At 42.8% G+C, this 25,911-nt stretch overlaps 1 protein-coding gene across 1 annotated transcript in view; it reads left to right on the forward strand.

Annotated features, from left to right (window-relative positions):
* Window positions 1-25,624, forward strand: part of EPHA4 (EPH receptor A4) — a 159,302-nt gene extending 133,678 nt beyond the window's left edge. The window contains exons 13-18 of the mRNA XM_028731050.2: window positions 1,439-1,648; window positions 5,861-6,010; window positions 9,938-10,131; window positions 14,644-14,799; window positions 15,119-15,997; window positions 23,030-25,624. Of these exons, the coding sequence (XP_028586883.2) occupies window positions 1,439-1,648; window positions 5,861-6,010; window positions 9,938-10,131; window positions 14,644-14,799; window positions 15,119-15,233 (825 nt within the window). The 3' untranslated portion in view covers window positions 15,234-15,997; window positions 23,030-25,624. The remainder of the gene's footprint in view (window positions 1-1,438; window positions 1,649-5,860; window positions 6,011-9,937; window positions 10,132-14,643; window positions 14,800-15,118; window positions 15,998-23,029) is intronic.
* Window positions 25,625-25,911: the final 287 nt, after the last annotated feature.

Genomic DNA, 25,911 nt, shown 5'->3' on the forward strand with positions numbered 1-25,911 from the left:
GATGAGACAGAATTATGCTCGTAAGATGCTTACGAGTGTGCTTTTCTGCAGGGAGGGGTAGGAGGGCAGGCAGCATAGAGGTGAAGTATAAAATAGTAAGCTCTAAATAATCCATGTTTAATCAGAAGCAGGTTTGATTAAAATGCTCATTAAAAAGTCTCACGGTGCGGTGGGCTAATTAAAACTGGAACATTCCACACATCCCAGGAAGCTAGTACAATAGCCACCGGACTGTGCTTTGCTGGTGAATTATAGGGCTAGTTGGCAAGGAATGCAGTAATGTGGTGGTACAGTTCTTAAAAAGATGTGACCGCGGTTCTTAAACTGTGCGGCAGGCCCCCTTTGACAAATGGGATACTGAGAGGGGCGTGAAACAAAATCTCTGGGGAGACACAGGCTCCTCAGGTGGGTTCCTCCCTTACAAGCTGCTGGTTCACTATTGGCGAACCCTCACAAATCCACATTTTGCGGAGGTTGCTGGACCCTTAATGACCACACTCCTAAGAACATGAGAAGAGCCTGTTGGATCAGGCCAGTGCCCCATAGTCCAGCATCCTGTTCTTACAATGACCAACCAGATGCCTATGGGAAGCCAGTAAAGCAGGATCCTAGCACTCTCCCCTCCTGTGGTTTCCAGCAACTGGTATTCAGTAGCATTGCTGCCTCCAACTATGGCGGCATAGCACAGCCATCAGTAGCCCTTTCTTCCCTGAATTTGTCTGACCATCTTTTAAACCCATCCAAATTGTTGGCCAGGGACGCGGGTGGCGCTGTGGGTAAAACCTCAGCGCCTAGGACTTGCCGATCGCATGGTCGGCGGTTCAAATCCCCGTGGCGGGGTGCGCTCCCACTGCTCGGTCCCAGCGCCTGCCAACCTAGCAGTTCGAAAGCACCCCCGGGTGCAAGTAGATAAATAGGGACCGCTTACTAGCGGGAAGGTAAACGGCGTTTCTGTGTGTGCTGTGCTGGCTCGCCAGATGCAGCTTGTCACGCTGGCCACGTGACCCGGAAGTGTCTGCGGACAGCGCTGGCCCCCAGCCTCTTAAGCGAGATGGGCGCGCAACCCCAGAGTCGGACACGACTGGCCCATATGGGCAGGGGTACCTTTACCTTTACCTTAAATTGTTGGCCATCACTGCCTCCTGTTGGAACAAGTTCCATAGTGTGATTTGGCAGAATAATGATTAGAAAGAGCTGTTACTTTGTTTCTGTGGTTTAATGCCAGTTTGATCATACTGTCCCAAGCCACCAAACTTTGCAACCATGATATAACCAACTCCAAACACGTGAAGATTGTTGGTTCTGGGTTCAGCAGGTATCCGGAGGGTGGAAGGCTTAAATTTTTAAGGAACACTGAGATCAAGACAAAGTAGGATATATTATTCAGCAGTTTTCACTGCAAATGTTACACAGTTTCTTACTTATTTATTTATTACAGAAGAACGATGGCAGATTTACCGTAATCCAGCTGGTAGGAATGCTTCGAGGCATTGGCTCTGGGATGAAGTATTTGTCTGACATGAGCTACGTACATCGGGATCTGGCTGCTCGAAACATACTAGTGAACAGCAACTTGGTCTGTAAAGTTTCTGACTTTGGCATGTCTCGTGTTCTGGAAGATGACCCCGAAGCAGCCTACACTACCAGGGTAAGGCACGAAATATTTCAAACCATTCTTAGCTATATCACTGATTTTCACATCACTATTTAATGTACATGCAAAAGACATTTGTAATCACAAAACAGCCCTGAAGTTGTATAACCTACATATACTTGGGACAGCCGGTGTGTGACTCCTCCATTCATGTCCCTTTAACCTTAGGTAAAAAATAGTCCTGTGGTTCTGACATTCCAATGAGCCAGTGTGGTGTGGTGGTTAAGAGTGGTGGACTCGTAATCTGGTGAACCGGGTTCGTGTCCCTGTTCCTCCACATGCAGCTGCTGGGTGACCTTGGGCTAGTCACACTTCTCTGAAGTCTCTCACCCTCACTCACCTCACAGAGTGTTTGTTGTGGGAGAGGAAGGGAAAGGAGATTGTTAGCCGCTTTGAGACGCCTTAGGGTAGTGATAAAGCGGGATATCAAATCCAAACTCTTCTTCTTGGTCCAGTCAGGGACATGAGGGTTCCTTGCACGTTCCTTGCATCCATAACTTCTGGGACATTGATACAGATGCTGTGATACAGATCTGGTCTTTTTTGAATGTGGATAATAGAATCATAGAGTTGGAAGGGACTCCAAGGGTCATCTAGTCCAACCAGCTGTCCCATCCAGGGATCAAACCTGCAACCTTGGCATTATCAGCACCATGCTCTAAACAGCTGAGCTATCAAAGCTGATATGGTGACCATGGTCCTAATCCCCATGTGCTCATAAAGCTTCATCACTATCCATACAACCACCTCCAGGGTAGTTCTCTCACATGAGTAAACTCCCCTTTGGAGAGGAAGTTAAAAGGTCTTGATTGGTTTATTGGTTTGCAGAAACCAGCCACACTGGAGAAAGCCTGCATGCAAGTTATGCCTGACATACAGAAACATACAGGCTCTGGTTACATTAGTGCCAGAATTTCAGCCATTGTGTTTTAAGTTCTTTCTGCTTTTGCAAAGATTTGGGTATGCCAATACAGTGGAGGACATGCATTGCATGCCAAAGCTCTCAGGTTGTATCCCTGGAATCTCCAGTTACATCTGGTAAAAGAGGGCTTTGTTAGAAACCCTGGAGGGACACTGCTGGTTACTGTAGGAAGTACCAAGTTACATGAATCACTATTGATCCTGGTGAGTGCATGTAGGTATCTACATATAGACAGACAGATAAAGAGATATGTGTGTGTGAATTGGTGTGTGTGTGTGTGTGTGTGTGTGTGCACATATATGTGCATGCAGACCTAACATTGCTAATAACACATACCTTGTGGCATTCTTTGTCATTACTAAGGACAAACACATTGCCATTTATTACAAAAACAAGGGGAGCTTATGAAAGTCACATGGGTTTGTGTGCCGGTGACATCAGTGGCATGATCCCGCATGTGGATGTATTTATGTCTGATGCCTAAAGATGTAGAACATTAAGATTTTATATGCATTGTTTTACTGACTTTGCTAGATGGGTTTTAGTCATCAGCATGTAAAGTCTAATGAGGCAAATACTGCAGCTTGTAAAGCAATATCCTGATGATCACAAACATCCTTGAAGTTTATACACATCAGGATAAAAGGAGGTACAAGGTTTATAATGTAGATTTGTAATTTTTGTTAGATGTTTTGCCTTTAAATGCCTGCTATTCTCCATCTGTTCTCCCAAGTGCCGAGATTGTTAGGAAACCCAGTTTGTGCTGTTTAATTCTCACATTTCCCCTGTAATGAACATGCAGTTCATTAAATTTGGGGGGGTGGGGGTGTGTGTGCAATTTGCCTTGTGAGTGTTTAATGCTGTCCAGCCCTGCAATTTCCCACTAACAAGGGCAGTGGGGTTTTGAGCCAAGACAGATTTCGAGAGAGCTGTGTTCAAACAGAAGGGCAGGAGGCAAAGCATTGAAAAGCCTCCCTTTCAATTTGGTGAGTGCAAATATAGTAAAGTGTTTTCCCTTCCAACAGAACTACAACAAATATCTATAATTTGCATCACAGTACATTGTCTTGTTTTGGTATCACTATGCAGGACAATTTGGATGAGTTCCATGGTTGAGTAACCAGAAGGAATCTCAAATTATAATTGTTCTTTTTTAAAAAACAACAACCACCCATTAATACTATTGAAAGCCGAGTCAATCATAAGGGTTCTGCTGGTTAAATGGACTTTTATTCATTGCTATATTAAATGAAAGAAGCTGTAACTTGGCCACCATTCAGAGGCAATGAAAACCATGAGTGCAAGAAATCTACGTGTGTTCTCAAAATTTCCTGCAGCAGCTATCATCACCAATGTGTTAGGCTCTTTTTCAGCCACCCCCAATTTGATGGTCCTCAGCCAAAGCCTGTTTGTTGTGCTGCCTCTGGGACTGGTAGGAATGCTCCCACGAGATCTCATGGGGCAATCCAACTTCCCGCAAGATCTCACGAGAGCATCCCCACCGTACCCACATATAGTTAAATTTGTGCAAATTAAAAGTGTGTAAGATGTGGGCATACCGTATAAAACAATAGCACTGTATCTAAGACAGATCCCATTGTTTACATCCTTTCAATCTTTGGGAACCACCATTTACACTTTATATCTCCTTGTTCTTTAGACAGTTACTGATTTATAAGAAAAAAATTACTCAGGACCTTTTGATAAGGGTGTTTGTTTTTTTAAAAGAAGAAAAGATTAAAGTTCATTTGATTAGCCCTATGCACAAATCTGTTGACACTCTCAAATAATTCTAAAAGGCTGCTGTGCCATGACAGTTGTTCCTCCTCAAGTATTGTTCAGTAAGACTAGGTCTTCTAATATATAAATTCAGAGTTCCATGTTGTTTAAGGGACAAGTCCTGTATGGCAGAATGAAATCACCCCAAGGGTCACTAGTTATCAAACATGTTTGGGTTTTTTTTGTTATAGTGGTGTGGGGGGAATGAATGCAAATTTTGCAAGCTTTCATGGGAGCACCATATTGATGCCATAGAAGGCATATATTGGAGAATGAGTGGGGGGGGGGTGGAGAGAGAGAGAAAGTCAGGAATATGAGATCATTAGCTATGATAGAAATCATGAAAGCATACTGGGGGTGGGGTGGGAAATGATCCGCAGCAATAAACTACAAAATCTTTGGGTTTTTTAATGACTTTCTGCAAATGGAACTGCAGAAAACCTGAAACTCAATTAAGAACACCTTGTTCATTAGCATAAACAAAAGGAGAAATCTTTTTTCTTTCTTTCAAGAGAAGCTAAATCAAATAATGAGGATGGTATTACTTTTAAGCCATTACTAAATTACTAATGATTTGATTAGACGTGCTTCACAACAGCAGCTCCCAGATGTTTTACTTAGGAGCAAACAGTGGATGTGCTCAAAAAGCACTTGAGGATATATGGCTTTGGACAATTTGTTCACCAGTTATGGACAGATTCCAGAGTTCTCTGATAAGTGTGGGCTGCAGTGAAGACATATATGTTGAAGAACTGGACAAACAAGCCTGGCAGTAGCAACAGACATGCAAGATCACATTAGCAAAGCTCTTGCATTCATAGCAAGTATCTAAATATTAAGTATGCAGTTATAATCCTGTGACCGATACTTTGTGAACTCCTAGCTGCATTAATCCTAGCCTTAAGAAGTGGAATACTTACGTGCTGGTAATAATATTCCAGTTTCCTGGTTCCCATACCTGCGACAAAAAGCCAATGGATGGTGTTCCCTTCTTTGTTAGAAACGGCACTGAACCAATTTTGTGTGTGTGGTTCGTACAATTAAAAAATAAATAAATCTGTGCCAGGATAACCTAAATTCTGAATTTAAAAAGCAGATTTCCACAACCTGTATAAATTATGCAGATTAATGCACAATCTTGCTTTCCCTCATAATATAGTCTGCTCTGCTTGTCATGGGAAAAGACAAAGACCTGTGAAGCCCAAACAACTTAAAATTCTATTCAGCATTTTCTACATCACATGTTTTCAAGACCATTGGTTCAACCATAAAGACTAGAAACTTGATTTTTTATTTATTTTAAAGATACTGATATTTGGAGGAGCTATGTCCAGAGAAAATATTCATTTTCTCTGTAGGCTGAATAGACGTGTAATTTTAGTGATTTTTCTTTTCAATCTTCTCATGAACACCACCCCATTGCTTTGATAAATGATGATGTATAACGTTGACATAAACCTAAAGTGCTTGCTTTTATATAAATGCCTTTGTTGATTTATTTGCAGGGTGGGAAGATTCCCATCAGGTGGACTGCGCCAGAAGCAATTGCCTATCGTAAATTTACATCAGCTAGTGATGTCTGGAGTTATGGAATTGTAATGTGGGAAGTGATGTCCTATGGAGAGAGGCCTTATTGGGATATGTCCAATCAAGATGTAAGTGATCTTCACCTTCATCTAAATACTGCCAATGTTAGACCTAGCTATCTGATATCAGTAACTGCATTCCTGTACAGGTGTACTCTTAAATACATTTCATTAGGCATGGGATTGCTGCCGAAAATGTCATTTGGGTGCTGTGTTTGCTTGATTCTTCCCCAGGCAGTTGGGGACTGAGTTTGAATGGCTCAAAATGTGGCGGGGTTATCCAATGGAATAAACACGTTGCTAAAGACAGCAATAAAACAGCAGAATTATTACAGGTTGCTGATGGTTTTCTCAAGAACTGATGGCATGAGCTCCCTAGCCTGGGTATTTCTTCCTCATAGTTCAACTGCCCACTGCTTCTGGGAGCAACATTTGTAAGGTCTTAGTAAAATTTCAAGGAAATAGGAGGTGGGTTCCTCTTAATGCAGTGCTGCAATAATGCTACCAGACCCAATAGGACTCTGGATAAATTCATATGACCTTTTAGCACACTAGTTTCCCATTATAAGCATGTAATCAGCTGATGCACTAGCAGTCTCTGTCTTCCTGCAAAGCAGTAAGTATTCTTTTGCCATCAATTGAATTAAAATGTATGGTAAAATAAGTTGTCTTTCCATCCTCTGTGACAGAAATGTTGCTCCAAAGACAGGACTGTGTCTTCTGAATTAATATGAGACAAAGTCCTATGTGATTAGCCCATCTTTCATGGTTGCATAATTCACACACAGCCCCCAGTCATTTATGACAATGCATCATTTAGGAGCAACTCCCACCCAGCTTGGGGACTGCCTCTGAGGGACACCATTGTGGAGGTGGATAGAATCTGCTATTTGCATGCATCACTTCTTTTTTTAAGTCAAACCTCTCCATAGTCTTTTGGGGTGGTGGGACAATAAAATATTAGAAATATATTTGCCATATCTAACTATCCTGGAGCTGTCTACAGGAGTGGGAGGGAGCTGCTCCTTTCTTGGGGTCCTGGCCATTGAAGATTTGACCTTCTAGTGTCAATACTAGTGGGAAGGGTTAGCTGCTACAAAGATGTCATTTCAGTGTAACTTTTCCCACTGGAAATTAATATGTTTGTGGAGAGGGACACTGTTGTGGAGAGGGAATGGAATGGGGTATCCTGGGAAAGGGCACGCAGACTGGGAGAAACTCTGAAGCAGAGTATTCTACACAGTAACATTTGGTCGCAAGTCGTGTGTGTGTGTGTACATTTGTCTGTACTTTTGCTTCATGCCATGTGAAAGCATTGAAATGAGTTAAAACTCTTGCAAATGGAACCTCAGAAAAGGAAAGCATTTATCCATTTGCAAAGCCTTTCAGGTATTCTAGCATGGAAAGAAAATTGTTAATATTGATTCTGTACCACAATTTCCCACTTGAGGATCCGTTAAGAATACATCAGTAAAACTGGTTTTCCAATTAAGGGTAAATATTTCAAACCCTAGTGTGGGTTTACATTCATATTTTTGAACTAATAATGCTAATCTAAGACTGCACAAAGAATTTCATTGGGAACATGTGATATTATTATTATTGTGCAAAATGTTTAAGCAATAACAACAATAGAAGATATGTCCTTGGGGGACATTAAAAAGCAGCTTTAGTAAATGACCCCTTGTAAATTATGCAACTCTCTTTAACTGTACCATCTGGACTCCTTCAGTTCATTCCAAGAGGGAGTTAATAAAATTCCTGCTATTGTAGAATAGTCCTGAAGAAAAAGATGAAGAGGAATCTAATATATAGCAGAACATTTTAGAAAAGGACGACAGTCCGGTGAAAATGAGATATAACCTTTACCAGGAGGATTTATAAGCAGATTAACATTTCTTCCGTCCTCGATCTAGAGATATGAAACACTGAACACTTTAGTTCAAGGCAGGAAGCTGCATAATACTCACCCACCTTCTTTTGTATAACTGAAAAGTTTCCAGCATTGTTTACATGTGGATGGCATTGAAGCTGAAAAGAGATTTCCTTTTAATTTCCTTCAGATGTGGAATATATTTCAGGAGGGCCCACAGCTCGCCGGCCGAGTACATGGTTTGCATGTGTAAGATCCCAGACTCAATTGCTCGCCTCTCCAGTTAAAGATGAGATGGGGAGGCCACAGCCCTCCAGAAGTTATTGCATTCCCATCAGCCCCAAACAGAATGGTTACTGTGATGGGAGTTGGCATCTAATAGCACCAAGAGGGTCCCCCATCCCTGAGTTAAAGGATCGCAAGTAGAAGATCTGGAATAGAGCTGGCACTTTTCAGAGTAGGCAAGCTTCAGCTCAGAATAAACAAAAAGGCACTAAGCAGTTAGCATGAAAACAAAGCTTCAGATGTTCTCCGGAAACATTATGAGCTTTTAGTAACGAAATGGAATTCGGAGCAATGTTGAATTAGGTTTGCTGATGCTTTTTATGCCCTCTTGCCCATGAGAGAGCAAGAAGAATGGCCACATTAATTGGGCCAGTGATGTAGCTATGACGCCTTCTGCTAGTGGAGGCAAATGAGAAGCTATGCAGCTCACGTCACACAGATTGTCACATAGATAAAGAAATACTGCACAGTGGCGGTGAGGAGGAATCTTTCTCCTTGCAATTAGAATGCAAATAAGGCTTGGAAAGTTATTAATTTTGTGGTTCTGAATAGGGCAGGGTTGGTAGCCTTGGAGACGACACTCTTCTCTGTTTGCCTTAATGCCTAGTGGCAATGGAAGTAGGAGTCCACGTTGCCTGCCTTTGTGCCTTACCCTGACACTTGTGAAACCAGTTGTATGGTTGTGCGAATCAATGTGTGTGGCCAATTAATCTTGCTTCTCTCTGTAAAGACTACCAACAAGAGTGCCCATTAGTGCCAACTGTGACGGGGTGAAGGGTTGCGAACTGGGTAGACCGGGCTGTGAAGAACTGGATCTTTGATTATGCATGAGCTTATTCTACATAGGTTTGCCAAACAGGCAGTATGTGATAATGAGCCATATGTATGGAAGGGTTTATGGTGTCCTTTATACAGACAAGTTTTGGATCCTGTTGGATACTGTTTATAATTACACACTTTCAAGTGACACAGTAGGCCAGTTTGCATCTGGCCTTTGTAGGTGCAGAACAGCCCAAGGCAATTTCCCCCTCACATTGCATGGGAGACAGACGAATTTAGGGAAGGGGAAACAGGACCAGGTGTTCCTGGAAGTGGAGTGGAGCTGAGGGAAACAGTAATACCGTCCGGTCGGTATCTAGGGCATATGGGAATTGTTGACAACTTCAGGAAATCTCATTTTGGTTCTACTTCCAAAATGATCGGCTGTCAGTAAAGCAACAAAAGTGTTAATGTGTGATGTGCTCATCTACTTGCCTGTATATTTAGTCATTTAGTCTGTAATACTAAACCTTGGAAACAAGCTCCATTAAATTCAATGTAACTTATAACGTAATCCTAATCATGTCTACTCAGAAGAAAGTCCTACTGAATACAGTAGGGCCTACTCCCAGGTAAGCGGGGTTGGGGTTATACCCTTTCTACTGAGTAGACATGTTAGAGGATTGCTCCATTGAATTCATTTTCTCCCCTCTTTTCTAATTTAGAAGGCATTTGCTATGACTTCTTATAAGACAGGAGTTTTAGAAACAAAATCTAAAGCAAATAACAATCATTTTTCTTCATTCTCAAGTTTAAAATGTAATACATTTAAAATGCCTCCGCTCTCCATTATTTTAATAATGCAAACTCTTAATTACAGTTTTCTGGAAAAGCAAACAATAAATATTGGGAAGTCCAAAAATAACCGAAGCTTTTATACAAACATGTATTTACTGTTATTAAATGTGCACATCTTTAAAACGCCAAACTTATTCAAGGTTACCCCATTTTATAAGTGCCTTATATATTGTTTTATTTAGCTCTCTTAAAATGCTGCCTTTCATTTGTTTGTTTGTTAGGTTATCAAAGCCATCGAGGAAGGGTATCGGCTGCCGCCCCCGATGGACTGCCCCATTGCTCTCCATCAGTTGATGTTGGACTGCTGGCAGAAGGAACGCAGTGACAGGCCTAAATTTGGACAGATTGTCAACATGCTAGACAAACTCATCCGCAACCCCAACAGCTTAAAGAGGACAGGCTCCGAAAACTCCAGGTCAGCTGCGCTTTCTTAATGGTGATGGATGAGGGAATATACTGGTGGCGACAGGCAGCTGTAACTCACCTCAACTTCTTAGCTGAAACTGAAGTCTACTTCATAACGCTGGCCAGATTCTTTACACTTCCCACCCCCACCCCTGCTTCTGGTTTTTCTTTTCTAAGATTGCAGTGGAAAGACTGTTGCCCATTTGGGTTATACTAGCATTCCATTGGTCCACTGTATGCGGGAAAGATCCTTGTGGGATTTTGAAAGTACAGTCTTTTTTTCTTCTTTTGTCATTTTTCCTTCTTTATATTGCTGAGTTTGAGCCTGAACATTGTTATAATGTAAGGTGAAAGTGCCTGGAAGATCGGCTTCTTTTCTGATTGGAAAGGGAATACGATACAAAATATGGAACCTTTAAAAAGTTTTATTTATCCTCCTCAAGTCATTGACCACAACAGAAATGTAAGGCTTTAATGTTCAAGGCCTGTGTGTTGTTCAAATTTGAATAAATTAAGGAAAACAGGGTTTTTAATTAAGAAACAATTTGAAAACAAGGGGCAGAGGTTAATAATCCTCATCCCCAAATAAACTTTACAAGTAAGAACAGCAGTGGTGACTCGGTCATTGCCTGCTCAGGAGTGAAGGCCAAACATAAAAGCTGGTCTTATTTGGGAGTGAGTCCTATTAAATTCAGTGTAATTTATTTCTGGGTAAACGTGCATGGGATATCACATTGTGTGAGGCTGAAGTCATTTGGGCTTGTTGCCTACGTAAGAAAGAAGTAGCTAATATGGGGTTGGATCCTAAGAACCGCGTACGGAATGAAGTTGGTAGAAGGAACACCTCCTGCTCTCTGTAGCTCCCAAAAATCTTCTCAGAAGATGCCTCTGCCCAATCACAGCCCCACCTCATTCAGGAGAAGCCACTAGTTCTCAGGCTCCTGTACATTATTACTGACTATAAGTCACAATGGCTAGGTAGTACATTCATTGTCTGAGGCAGCATAAATATCAGTTGCTGGTATTCACAAGAGGGCCAAGTGCTTTTGTGTTTGGGTCCTGCTTGCAGGCTTGTCGTAGGCATCTGTCTCTTTGAGAACAGGATGCTGGAATAGATGGACCTTTTGTCTCATCCAGCTGGACCCTTGCCTTCCTAAGATAGGGAAATTAGAGTCTTTTGTGGGTCAACATTTATAGATCCCTCACAATTTCTTTTGCCAGTATTGGTGGTGAGGCTACTTATAACAGGGTGATTGTTTTTAGACTGGCATGCCAGTCCTCACGGTACAGGTAAGGCAGGCCTCATTCGGTTGAGATGAACAGGAATAGAAGCATGGATTCTCATGCTTGCGGGCTCTTTATTTCTTAGCAGTTATTTGTCTGCTTAAAGAAGGGGGAAATTTCCCTCAAGTGCATAATCAATCATGTGTCTCCAGGAACAAGTTGTCATAGCTGGCCAGAGGCGAGATATGAAACAAGAAGGAAATATTCTAAAAATGACACAGATCTTTCACTGAGGGGAAACAACTATTGCATTTCTCTCAAATGAGACTTCTCTTACAAGTGCAGGTGTCATCAGAGGCCAGACCGTACTAGATTCAACTGCTGACAGTCCGGTATCAAGGAAAAAAAGTGGTTTTTCATGTTTAAATGAGTATGCCCCTCAGTGACCATTGCTTACCATTTACATTACCAAAGACAGGTTATTAGCCCTCTGAGGCCACTATCCTCCTGTTTTCTCCAGATTGCTCTAATTGCATCTGGAGCCTGGGAAGTGTATCCCTCTGTCTGTGTTAAATTATTTAAGAGAGAGTGTGTCACATAATACCAACTGTTTAATCTCCTTCAGTTGTATTTGATCTTGGTCTGCTGATAAGCATAGATCTCTGACAACCATTAGCTACTACTGCAGTGTAGAATCTGATATTCATAGCTGATTTCCGCAAAGTGTCGAAAGTACCTTTTTACACGAGGACGCAGTGCAGAGCAAAAGATGTCTGTTTGCACTTTCATGTGAATCTGTACAGCGAAAGCTACCAAATGTGTGCTCTTTTGTGACTGCCCATTGCTCACCTCTTTGATGCATGCTAAATATATCATCTGCAGAAAGAGGTGTGGTGGCTGTTAAGAATGAGAAATAGCATTCAATCAAGATGAGAGCAATCCTGGACAATAACTTATATACAATGCCTTTAATACACCCAGTCTTTGATCTTATTGAAATAAATTAAAACAGCTTTTAAAAAATATATATTTAAAAAAATCACCACCGTAATAATCTTGAGATTTGAGTAAGGTGCTATGGCCTATTCAAAACCAGTGCTGTGTGCAAAGGGTGTAAAAAACAAAAAACTGTATTAATAGATGTGTTGATGGTGTTAAGATCCTGCAGATAATCTGAACTGGAACACGAACACACATTCCACAAAACAAAGATCAAAGACGCCATTATTCTGTGCCAGGCACACATGCCATTCAGAAATTGATTGATTAAAGTGGATTAACTCCCTGCCATCCCAGCTTTCAGTGTGCCAGGTTGAAGCCTTCCTTAAGTTCTCAGCTTCCAAACTATATGAGAGCACATAGTTCCTCTAGTGACGTTTCAGTTCTGTTGAATTAAGATCTTATTTTTCATGGTAGACAAGAAGTACATGGGGAGAGGCTGATTCTGTCACAGTAGATTGTTTCCCATTTAAGACCTCATTTACTTTTCAAAGTGTTATGGATGAAACAGGCTTCTGTATCCTGCGTTGCATTCTTGGGGGATCAAACTGGTGCAGTCAGTTCTGCTGGTATAATAAATTCTAGGGAAAGGTTGGGTAGGCATCTTCTGGAAATGCTTAATTAAATGGTATCCTGCATTGATGAACAAGTTTACACCAGACTGCCTGTGCAGGCAGTTTCATTTCGGGTCTCTGCACACCACAGATTAATGTGGCAACAGGCACTTCTGACCTAATTCCATTTTTTAATTATTCATCCTAAGCCGAAGGCTTTTGCACATAGACAGAATTTCCCTGCAAATCATGGGTTCTGACTGTCCCCAGTGGATAACATAGCACTTAGCATGTGTCTGGAGCCTTTTACCGATAGATCAGCTAGTTTTCTGGCAGCAGTCGTGGTAGCACGTTGTTCATCAATGATGAGAGGTGTTGCTTCTGGACATTTGCAGCTGTGTGCTTGAAACCCCAGTTCATATCTTAAGATCTCCACATGAATGCACCCTTGAATGCAATGTATCATGGAGAGAAAAATGATGAGAGTGTTAATTGGCCTTGAGGACACCCCATTATGGTGTCTCTGCATACAGGCTTGGCCACAGGGTGTATGATGACATTGTAGTGGCATTGCAGCTGCATTACAGTATCACAAATGTTTAAAAAATGAGATGTGTGACACTTTACAGATTGTTCTCCAAAGGGACTTAAACTTACCCTCATCAGACAGAACTTTAGTAACTGTCTTTGTCAACAGCTTGGTACTAGTTGACTTGAAGGATTGTCCTTCTCCATGTATTGCCCACTCAACCACTTTGCTGTGTGGTATCCATTTGGCACTTGAAATCAATCAGTCTTTTAGCTTGGCAGCACCTACACTTTGGAACTCATTGCCTCTTGACATCAGGTTCCTTTGCTGTACTCTTTTCAGGACTTGCTTAAAACAGTTTAGCTCCCAGAGCCTATCCAAATGTGTAGAAATTGACACATTTTAATCTGTTTTCATGCTGACTGTTGATTTTAATGATATTTAGGTTCTTTTTTTAAAAAAAAATGCCTGTGTTTAACTTTTATTTTCCATTACAATTCAAATGTGTAGGGCTGTGTTCTTGTTTTTTTGAAAACCACTTAGAGGTTCTATCTACAATCAAATGGTACATACATTTTGTTAAAGAAATAAAATAAACAGTGGCTCAACTTTCTACAATCTAGCAGAAAAGCAGTGCATTGTGGAAAACCTTTTTTTTTTAAGGGACATCACTTAGGATTAGCTATATAGAAACAAATATGTTTGCAATGCTCCCCACAATATTTTCACCTACATTTTCATATCTGTCTCTGTGTATACATATTGAAGTTACACATTGTGACCGTGTAAATATCGTCCTTAAGTGTTTTGGAACGTTTTGCCATATATATTTGTGTAGGAAACTATTGCATATTTGTTTATTCACAGTTCAGGTTCAGTTCAGTTTGTTTATACTCTGCTGTTCAGGTAGAGCTCACAAAGTAGTTTGCAGAAGATTATTATAACTATAATCACTGATGGGGAAAAAAGTTACAATAGACAACTTGTTTATGTAGAAAAAGCTGTTATTGCTTCTTCTCACTCCTCTCAGGGCAAGATGGTTCAGCAGAAGACCCTGTGGTAGTAGTTGGAGGCGCTTGTTTCTTACAAATCTCTAGGATTATATGCCTCTCTTATCTGTTACTGAGCACTGATTATGCAATATAAAGTCTAGCTGGATTTTTGTTCTTGTTGCTGTGACATCTTTTTAATCATGTTCTTCTGTTGTTGTTCCTAGACCTAATACAGCTCTGTTGGATCCAAGTTCTCCTGAATTCTCAGCCGTAGTTTCCGTCGGCGATTGGCTCCAAGCTATTAAGATGGAGCGATACAAGGATAACTTCACAGCTGCCAGCTACACTACCCTAGAGGCTGTGGTGCATATGAACCAGGAGTAAGTACTCAGCGGTATAACAAAAAAACTGGTAAATCTGGATATTTAATCGGCTTTTTTTGCTTTGCACTGCATATCATTGCATCCATTACAATATCAGAATGCCTTCAGTCTACAATGTGTGCCGTTCCAAAATGTCCTTCAGCCGCTTTAATCAAGCAATAGTATACATTCACCTTGCTTTGCCTTCTTTTCTCCTTTTTTGTGTATGTGCCTGTCTCAATATATTTTAATGGATTTTACTTAATATATTTTACTGGATCCACTTCTGACAAAAAGTTTTCACCCTTCGGCTTCTTTCTTTTTTTGCTTCCTGCAGCGACCTGGCAAGAATTGGAATTACCGCCATTGCACACCAGAATAAGATTCTGAGCAGTGTGCAGGCAATGAGGACCCAAATGCAACAGATGCACGGAAGAATGGTTCCCGTTTGAGCCAGTACTGAATGAACTCAAAACTCTTGAAATTAGTTTACCTCATCCATGCACTTTAATTGAAGAACTGCACTTTTTTTACTTCTCCTCGCCATTTGAAATAATAATAATAATAATTAATAATAATTAAAAAAAAAAAGATTTGCAGCGTCGATTGATATATAAAGTTTGCCGGGAGTGTTGCAGGGAGGGGAACTACAGAAATGACAGCCCGTCATTTGTGAACAGGCCTGGAACAAATTTATTTCTTGGAATATACTTCTGTGTTGATCGACATTATGTAATATACATGTATCTATATAACATCACATACAAGTTCTGATGCTGTGTTTGCTGCCAGATACTGTGCTTAAACGAAGGAAGGTACTGTTGTTCCCTCAACAGCCACTGGGATTACAATCATTGTGTTTGGTCTGTGGGGTAAACCACAATTATTCACCTTTTATTGGAATGAAGAATCTTCTGTACCAAGACATGTTGGCATATTCTGAGCATCAATGGTACCTTGCAGAAACCTTGAGGGAAAATACCCTATGGGCTGATCAGTGCCTCTCAATTGAAGATTTGCCCACTTCCAAGCTGAGACGGAGAGCAATCTTTATGGATTACTGGATTATTATTTTTTTGAGGCTGGAGAGTTGCTGGAGGCTTATACCGATCATCATTTTTGAACTCGCATAAGTCAGCCATTCTTGACTGTGGATCTTCCAGACTTGCATCCTTTTGCCCTTCTAAGAGACAATTGATTGTGCAACATTGAAAAGGTCAGTGGGACTATGGTTTCCCCTTTGTGATAATGGTGGCTTCATTTCCTTATCAGTAATAAAAGAGAATGCGCTGATGGGATGTAGCTAGTAAAATACCCTTCCCCCCTTTTTAATTTAGTAAGACAATTATTCTAGATGTTTGTTTTCTACGTATCGTGGAGGGCATAAGATTTCATTAGTTGACTCCATCAACGAACACTAGAATGTATGAAATCTCTGCATTGGAAATCACTTTTGTAGGTCTGTGTAGGATGAACTTTACACACCATTTTGTGGTGTGCAGATTACATGGTTCAATTCTGCATGCATTGGGCTCTAGACACATAGGTGCCTATTTCATTATGATACATATAGACCACGGCACATAAAGAAAAAATGTTGACATGACGGGAAACCACCAAAGGCCTAGGAAAAATCTGTATTAGTTTACTACACAAGAAGCTTGACAGGAACTACACCCCCACCCTAAATTAATATGCTTGTTTTATAAGCCAGTCCCACTAGCTACGTGTTCGCTATGTGAAAATTCACTTATCCGAACATAAAGCTTTATGCCCAGACATCGCTATACACTCCACAGATTCAGATATCTGAATAGATGGAGTTTGGCCACTTCTTTACTTCCTTGCTTTTTTCTGCTTTGCTGAGGAAGTCATTTTCAGGCAGAAACCATGCAGGGCAGGAGGGCAGGTGCAATTTTTGAATGAATCAGCGAGCTGGAGAGATTGGACAAATAAGTTTTCCCCTTTGTCTTTCTTTTGCTGGTAGGCTGCAGCCTTTTCAGGAAGAAATTATGGGGGTGGGGGGAGAGAGAGATTGGACAAATCCTTGATTAGAAATGTTCCCGTAGGAAATAATGGAAATTGTGGACTTGCTATGCGAACATTCACCTAATGAATGATTTCCAAGGAACACATCCAAGGGACCTGCATGTATTTATCCTTCTTAACATCACTGAGAGTTGGAAAAGTGCTGTATGGTCCAGGCTCACTTGCCAAGCTGTTTATATCAATCAGACCTTTTTTTAAAAAAATAAAAATCTGCTCTCTGCACTGTATGTTCCTTGTCTATTTTGAACAAGTATTAGATGGTGCTGATGAAAGAGAAAATGTTTAATTTACAGCTGTACCCACTTTTTACTTTGATCTGTCATTCAGAAGTGGTGCACAATCCGACTTCATTCGTGTTTATCTGGAAAACCCTCTCAGTTCAATGAGGCTCACTCCCAAAGAAGAGATTACAGCCTCAGATCTAGATCTTGGTTCATTTTGCAGCCAGAAAAGTGTGCAGGAATGAAAGAGTATCAAACCTATTGATGATTTGGTGTAGAGAATATGAGTGTCATAAGGTGAGGCCACCTGCTAGAAGTATTTCAGCTGAGCTTATTATTTTGAGGATGGCAACATCACCTATTAGGTTTTCAGCTTTGATTTCCCCCTCTCTCTAGTTCTATCTACTCATGACAGCAGCTTCAGCACAAAAAGAGAATGACACTCAGGTTTGATTTGTTAGAAATCACTGCACTTATTTGGAAGCCAGGAGCACTGAGTGAATTGAACGAGTCAAACTTGCCATATTCCCAACGTCACTCTTGTCATTTTTTGTCACTTGCAACAACAACTTACCAATTTTAACCACAAGCTTCCCCTATGAACTTGATTCTGAAAGCAAATGGTTGCGAACATGGGATGCTAAATTTGGATCCTGTCAAAAACTGTGACAGCTTAGTAAAACCTCTTAGCAGAATTACCCATAAAAGCTTTTCATGTTGAAAAATATGGAGGTGTGTGCTTCTGAAAGGTGACTTAAACAGTCATATTTTAACACATTTGCTGGTGAATGTTAGTCTTTGAGTTTTCCTGAAAATATTAAAGTCTTCCTCAGCCAAATAAGAATGGAAGTCCATCTCCCCGACTTGATAAAACTTTTTCCAAAAAGCAGCTGGTGTGTGGGTATGTATGTTTGCATGAACATTCAGAATAGAGTTAGACTCAGGGAGATGAGCTTTTATAACACCCCCAATGCTGTTAAATTCACTGAAAATGGTTTCCTCCAAGTTTCTATGTTTCTTTTAACCCTAAAAGGACAAATAGCAATTTCATTGAAAGGGAGGAGAAATTTCTTACTGGAAAAAAATAGCATAGCGTTAAATTTCACCTCCACCCATTCCAAATTATTTGACTCTCCAGGTTTCCCCCCTCAAATTTAAAGAGATCTTATCAGACCTTGTTTAATTTTGTTTTGAAATGCAGAGAAATTTGGGGCCTCTCTTCCCAACCTGCAGTGATGTAAGCTATATACATGCAGTCATGTATACAGACATACTTGTTTTGAACATACTTGGCTGAACTAGGATACAGCCAAAGAATGATTTTCATGGACAATGGACTAAACCATGATTTAGCACTATGTTTAAAAATCAGAATGGACCTGAGTAAAGCCTCAGTCACCCTCTCACATACAAACCCCTCTCCAAATCTTATGTGGCTTGGAGAAGGAATTTGCCAGTATGTATTTTCCCTTTCAAAGAATCCTGGTTTAGTGTTACACAGAAATCAGAAATTGTGGTTTAGCACAAATTCTAGACCAGGCTTCCTCAACCTCGGCCCTCCAGATGTTTTTGGCCTACAACTCCATGATCCCTAGCTAGCAGGACTAGTGGTCAGGGATGATGGGAATTGTAGTCTCAAAACACCTGAAGGGCCGAGGTTGAAGAAGCCTGGTCTAGACCAGTGTTTCCCAACCGGTGTTCCGCGGCACACTTGTGTGCCGCGAGACGTTGCCTGGTGTGCCGTGGGAGGGAGTCGGGCGGCGAGAGGCGGGGCGGCGGCGGCGAGGAGGACTTTCACCCACTCTGATGCTCCCGGCAGTCATGGCTGCAGAGACTGGCTTGGGAGCCCCTGGCATCAAGGGCGAGGAAGCGAGTTTCTCGTCCTTTTTACTGGTCCCGACCCAGATTTTAGGATCCTCACTCCGGCGGAGGCTCTCTGCCTTTCTAAAAAGTGACCCACGCGAACAGCCTTCCCTGCCTGCTTGCAGACAGGGCTCCCCAACCGACTCGCCCCGTCGGCGCTGCCTACCGGCCAGTCCCGCAACTTTCGCCAGCCTCGCGGGCCGGGCAAAGAGGCTTTCTGCTCGCTCGGTCCAGTCCAGGGCTCGCTGCGGAGGAGGCGGTCCCGCCAAGCCGAGCTCGGAGCCGGCTGCCTCCGCCCCTCGGAGCCTCCCAGGCGCGGCTGCTCGAGGGGGCGGGTCGCGCGCGCGGCAACTTTTGGAGACCGAGAGAGCCGCGGAGGCTGGCAGCGAGGGCAGGCAGTGGCGGAGCAAGAGCCACACTTGGGACGCCGCTCGCTCGCTCGGGCCGGAAGAAGAGGCCACTGCGGCGCTGCAGCTGGCGAGGAGATGGCCGGGGGCGCGGGCGGCGGGGCCAGGGGCTGGCTGGGGGTCGCCCTGGTGGGTAGGTAGCGGGGCCGGCAGGCGGGGAAGGGAAAGGCGGAGGCGAGTGGAGAGCGGGGACCCGGCGCAGGTCCTGCCGCAGGCGGCGCGCCCGGGCTGGGCAGGGAGAGGCGAAGCTGCTGCCGGTTCAGCTGCGCAGAGTGGGGTGGAGGGAGCCGAGCGGGGCGGGCGGTGTGCTACACCGCAAAGCAGGGGCGCCTCCCACCCCGAAGAGGACCGCGCCGGCATCTGGGTGGCTGGAGCAAAGTGGGCGCCTGCCAGCAACTTGGCTGCGGGAGCCTGGCTACGAAATACCGCCCCCCTCCCCGCGCCAACACACCGGCTTTCTCCGGGCCCGGAGGACTAGCCCCCTCCCCGGGAGCAACTGCAGCAGCTCGGGGCCCCAGCAGGACATCCTGGCCACCCGCACTCGCAGTGCCGCTGGGGCTCCCTTGCAAGGAAGAAACTGCTGCTGTCCAAACTGCAGCTCCGTATCCTCCGACTCCTGAGTGCGGCGGCAGGGCGGGGGGAGGCAACATTTGCTTCTGCTCTGCTCTGTTGGGACAGGCTCCTGTCTCCTCCCCGTTGGAGCTCCAGTCTGCCTGGAAGCCCATCTCGTCATCTTTTTTAAAAAATCATTATTATTTCTTCTTCTATTTTTATTTAAAATCATACTGGAATAGGTATATTAAATAGTGTATAGTTCAAGACAACACACACCAGTGCCTAAGGAAAAAGAACTTTGATAAAGGGTGCCTTTAGTTCAAAGCAAAGGAAAACTGGCTCTACCGCTCTCCCATCTTGTGGTTGTGGGGCAAACCTGCACCTGCTCCTTATCTGAGCTCCCTGCTATTTGACCCATTGGGACCTGGGAACAGCGAAGTCCCCAGACCCAAGACCAGGCCACTGGTCATTAATTTAAGCACAATGGCCCTACTCTGCACCCACTTTCAGAGTCAGTTTCAGAACATTAAAAATGCTCCCTGCTGCTGGATCTGGCCAAGGGGGACCCATCTAGTTCAGACCACGTTGGCCAACCAGATGTCTCTTCTGGGAAGCCCACAAGCAGGACTGGAGTTTAACTGGTATTCAGAGGTGGAAGTGGAACATAGCCACCACCAAGCCCACTGATGGCTCTCAATGGGGAGGTCAACAGGCAGTGCCTGCCTCCCTGTGCATCTGCTCCGAGGCAGCACAAGTCTGTGGGTGGACAAGTCAATGGAAACGCAATCCAGAGATGGCAAAGGTCTTCCATGCTCCTGGTCAAGTTGAATGGCCAGTCCAGGGACCAGAATGCGACCTGTCTTGAATGGGGTTAGCCATCCTCCTAGACTCGGTTTTAAATCTGGATGCTCAGGTGGTTGCTGCAGCTAGGAGTGCTTCTGAGCAAGTTAGGTTGGTGTGCCCATTGCATCTGCCCCTTGAAATGGCTGATCTGGCCATTTGTGCCTTAGCGATGCCATGTTTGGATGACTGTAGCATGCTCAACACAGGATTGAAACTGCTAAGTGTTTGGCATGCTGCAGCCAGACTATTGATGGGAGCCTGGACTGTGTGCATTGGCTTCCAGTCATAGGGAACAGCTGCACTGCCTTCATGTTCATTTCTGAGCCCAGTTCAAAATTAAGTTTTAAAGCCCTGGATGGCTTAGGCCCAGGTATTCGGGATTCCCTTCACGCCTTCCTCCTCTCGGGTCCTTGAGAGCGCGGGAAGCGGCAGCGCGAGACCGGCCTTGAGCCTGGTAGGTATTGCGCTTGCCAAGGCAGTCATTTGGGAAATGAAAACTTGCAAAGCAAGCAACCAGTTCAATCTGAAGTACGTGTATGCTTAATATCCTGTATCTGAAACCTGTTCTGCCCCCTCCCCCACACTTGGTGCCATTTTCATCTACACATGCAGCAGAGTAAGTTGACCCAGAATAGTACCAATTCAGATAGCTGATGGGAGAATGACAGTGCTGAATGCTTTCCCATGTAGAACAGTCCCTGCAAATAAAAACCCAGCATATTTGGAAGAGGGCCTAACCATTACCTTCTATGCTGTTACTATTTTTTTATTTTTTTTTACATAAGTAAAAGTTTATATATAGTCAATATAGGCACAGAGTTAATTTTTTAAACATTTTCTAATGGTGGTGTGCCTCGAGATTTTTTTCATGAAACAAGTGTGCCTTTGCCCAAAAAAGGTTGGGAAACACTGGTCTAGACAAACAATTCACCTTTGGCTTTGTGAAGTTGGCTTATTATCAATTCACCAGAGCTTGTTTTAAACCACTGTCTCTGATTAACATCAAATCCTAAGAGAGGATTCCTTGAAATTAAATTAATAAAGCCCTTCTCCAAACCATGTAAGAGACAGAGAGTGTCAGCCCAAGGCTCTAGTGAGGCATGTTATAGCTCAGATGTGGGGAACCTTTTTCACCCAATGGGCCAGATATTTATCTCCTCCAACCTGCTTTGGCAGGTGGGTAGAACCACCTACCTGTCAATCATCTGGTGTCAAAATGGTCCTGTCCACGTGTTGAAATTGACCTACGGGGATGAGGGGAGATATTGACCAAGCAGGACTGAACTTTCTGCCCACCGGCTAATGAGGAGGGAGTTCAATTATGCTGTGTTTGGCTACATAGCTGAGTTCCACATGGGGAACGCACTGGTGCAGCTGATCATTGCAGAAAGCAGGACTGAACTCCCCACCCTCCACTGGCCAAGTCTTGAGAGGAGTGCAGTCCTTATTTCTGCAGGGTTCAGCTGTGCGAGCAAGCAAAGTGTCAAATATTCAAAACAGGAGATAATGTCACTAATCTGTTGGCCCCTCTAGCACAGAAATACTAGGCAATTCTAGGAAAACAGCAGCAGGCTCACACATCCCACCTCAGATTTCTAGGGTAGAGTAAACTCTCCTGTCTCTCCTACGCTGATTTGTGAACCTCAACCATAAAAGGAACTTTATCAACACAAGATGCTGCCTTAAACAGTGTCCATCTAGCCTGGGATTATCTGGTACTGGCAGTGGCTTTCCAGGTCCTCAAGGGAGATTTCAGAGTATTGAACCAGGGACCTTATGAATGGAAAGCAATCATAAACTGCCCTACAGTCATGGCTATAATAATTCAAGCAGCAAGATGATAGGCTGAAAAAGGCATTCCAATCCTCATCCTAGCATTGGCTGCTCAAAATAGCAGGTCTTCCCATGTGGTTGCCCATTTGAACCAATGTGGATCCTGTGATCATAATCTGAGGCCCTTCTTTGTGTGCCTCTTCCACAAGAGGTCTAGAGAGAAGCAACATGAAAACAGGCCTTTTCTGTGTTGGCTCCCCATTTGTGGAATGCTCTCCCCGGGGCGGTTCGCCTGGCGCCTTCACTGTATTTCTTTGGGCAGCAGATGAAAACATTTCTCTATAACCAGGCCTTTACTGATCAACACTTTATGGCCGTCAAAATATGTTTGTGGGAGGAGCGTTATTAGTTTTTGTTTTCATTTTATTATGTATTTTGTGTTCTTACTTTGTATGTTTATGTTGTGATCTTCAGGTGAAGGGTGGTATACAAATGTAAAATAATAATAATAGTTTGATGGTTGTCTTTTTTAAATAGGGAAAATGGATCCTGCTTTCTTGGACTCAGCCCTTCCTGGTGCCCATGTTGGCCTTGGAGGATAACAGGCCAGAGACAAAAGCCTTCCAGTGTCCCGGTTTGCTCAGCACTGAAGATGGACTACATAAGCAGCATTGCTCCCTGAAGAGTGTCTCTTTGGCTTTCTTCTTTTTTTCTATTTTTTCTTTTCCTTTTTTTGTTGCCAGCAACAAAACTGAAAGATGAAATGGCCCAGATGCGGCTCTTTCATTGCCACTTGAGGAATGTACTGTATCAAAGCCCTACAGACTTCTCTTTCCTCGCTCCATTTATTTAATTTTTGTGTAAGTGCGTGTTCTCTCTTCTTTTTTTCTCCTGCATGTCACTGCTGCATCGGTATGAGTGCAAGTAGCAGAGCTCTACATGTCATAACGATGGACGCCAGGGTTAGGTGCCGTAGCACAGAGCCCAGTTCACAAAAGCTGAGACTGCGTGGGACAGTGAAGTGATCCTTTACAGGGGAAAAAAAAGTGTGCCATTGCGATAATATCAATATTTTTTAATAGAATGGAAAATAACTTATTATCTCTTCCGGGAATGTGTGAGTGTACGTATGGCCTTGGGTGTGTGGGTGTGTGCTTCTGTGTTGCCTGTTGCCCTGGGCCACCTGTGAACATGCAGATAGCATCTCAGAGAACTTGGCGGTTGTTGCTGAGCTGTTGAATTTCCAGGCCAGTAGGTGAGCTATGCAACGGTGACGAGAAAACACACACACTCCTGAATGTTACAGTCCTGTATCTATTCATGTATTATGTAGCTGCCACACTAACCTTAACAAATAGTTATTCAGCCTAGAGCAGGGGCGCCTTCACTCGAGTTGTGGAGTGATCCATTGTGAGTTCCATAACTGTGATAAAGAATTCGATCGATGACCATTAGTCTTGTCGAGGCCTGTTCATTATCGAAGCAGCAGTACCTTAAGGGGGAAAGTAGGTGGAGATGAAGTCTTCATCCATCAGTGGGTTGTTTTGAACTGAACTATTAAATAGCCTTTTTTTCCTCCCCCGCCCTGGAAAAAAAAAAAAGCTTTGAGAGACTTGATGAACACAAACAGAAATATGCAATCCTTATCCATTCACAGAAGTAAATTATTCAGTGTGCCACCTGCAAGGAGTTTGGGGCCCATGAATGATTGTTGAGCAAACTGTTTTATTTTCTCCCAAGTTAAAGAATACAAAAGGTTTTGAAGGTTTAAGCAAGGGATTTGCAAAAAAAACAAACAAAAACCCCTTTCATGTTCCTCTCATAGGTAAACTGCAATACAGTTTGCAATAAGTGGTAATGACCTACCAGTCCTATCTAGGAAAGTTTACGGAGTCTGGAGAGTTCACTGTTAATTTTCTGAAGACTGTTCTTGGAGGCGAGCTGAATGCAGGAGTCTGGGGAATGGACTGCCATTCCACATTTTGAGCTCAGCAGTTGATGTGCTCGACCTGCTTTCTGGTCACAGAAGACTCTTCCCTACTGAGATACAGTGCAGCACATCAAGCTGAAACAGGACAGTCAAACCTACATGCCTGGCGGGGGGAAATCAAGGAAAAGAATGTGTAAATATTGCATTTAAAATGCTTGGCATTGAATGAGGCCCTAGAACAGTTTCTCTGGAGTTTATTCTTCATCCTTGCCTCTCCCTCCCCCCTGTTTCTTCCTTTCCCATTTCTAAGGTTCTTTTTTTGGTCTGATGAACACAAAATTGAAGATCAGTATTTCTCAGTTTGTGTAGTTGTGCTGATGGCAGGACACAGCACTGTCAAGGAGCCGGGGGGCATAAAGTGTTGTGAACTGCAAACACAGCATTCTCGGATTGCAGTCAAGTGTACTAAACAGAGTTTGGATGGGTAGAAAGACACAACACACTAACAACCTAACAACAACCAGAAATTGATAAGAGAACTGGCCTCCATTCCTTCCTGGTTAAAGATGAGGCATCAACAGGACTCCAAAACAGCAAACCTCCATACATTAGAAAATTGTTCTGCTCACAACCCCACCAGTTGATGTTTGTCCAGGTTTCTTGCTGTATTAACTTTGTGATGGATCTATGTATTAAATATATATATATGTATAAAACAAAAAGAAGAAGAAGCTGGTTCTTGCCAGTGAACAGGACTTCAAAGCAGTATTTTTCTTTTACGTGACATTTTCATAACCAGAAAGAAAGCATCCTGAATACTAATTAGACAGATTTAAAAGAGAGAGAGAGTGCATTTATTTTTTGGTATCACTACAAGTATGTTGGAATATGCAAGGACTGTGGTTAAAAAAAATTAGAATGTATGAGGCATATGATAATTTAGTCCATTCTGGGGAAGAAGAAAAAAAATCTTAACAATGCATTGCTTGGTTCGCAGATTTGAATGAAATCTTGGTTAGAAATATAGATTTTCTATTTTGTTTTAATTTGTAATTTTCCCCTCGCCATCAATCTTAGGTACACATAACTTATGTCATTTATTTATGGTCTTTTATACCTAGTTTGTAAAATTGTAAAATAGCAAGCTAAATGCAAAAGTTTGCATTTGAAAATAATAAAGTAGTTGCTGTACAAATCTCAAATGTGATTCCTGTTATTAAATATAACTAGCCTTCCCTGCTACTTTCAGGTTTATACTGCACAAAATCAAACTATACTATTTTACTGAATGAGTAGAAGAGTCACAGCATTATCTTCGTTCTCACAATATGATTCGGACCACATCACTACAAAAATGTATAGAAAGATAGCATGTCAAGGAGAAGTCTAGGTCAGAATTCTCAGTCTTGGTATCTAGTTTTCTGTGTGTAGATATTTATTTGATATAGAGAAGGATTCAAGCATGTTGCTTCTTCCCATTTCAGCTTGA

The sequence above is a fragment of the Podarcis muralis genome, chromosome 6, assembly GCF_964188315.1.
Source record: "Podarcis muralis chromosome 6, rPodMur119.hap1.1, whole genome shotgun sequence".
Classification (NCBI taxonomy): domain Eukaryota; kingdom Metazoa; phylum Chordata; class Lepidosauria; order Squamata; family Lacertidae; genus Podarcis; species Podarcis muralis.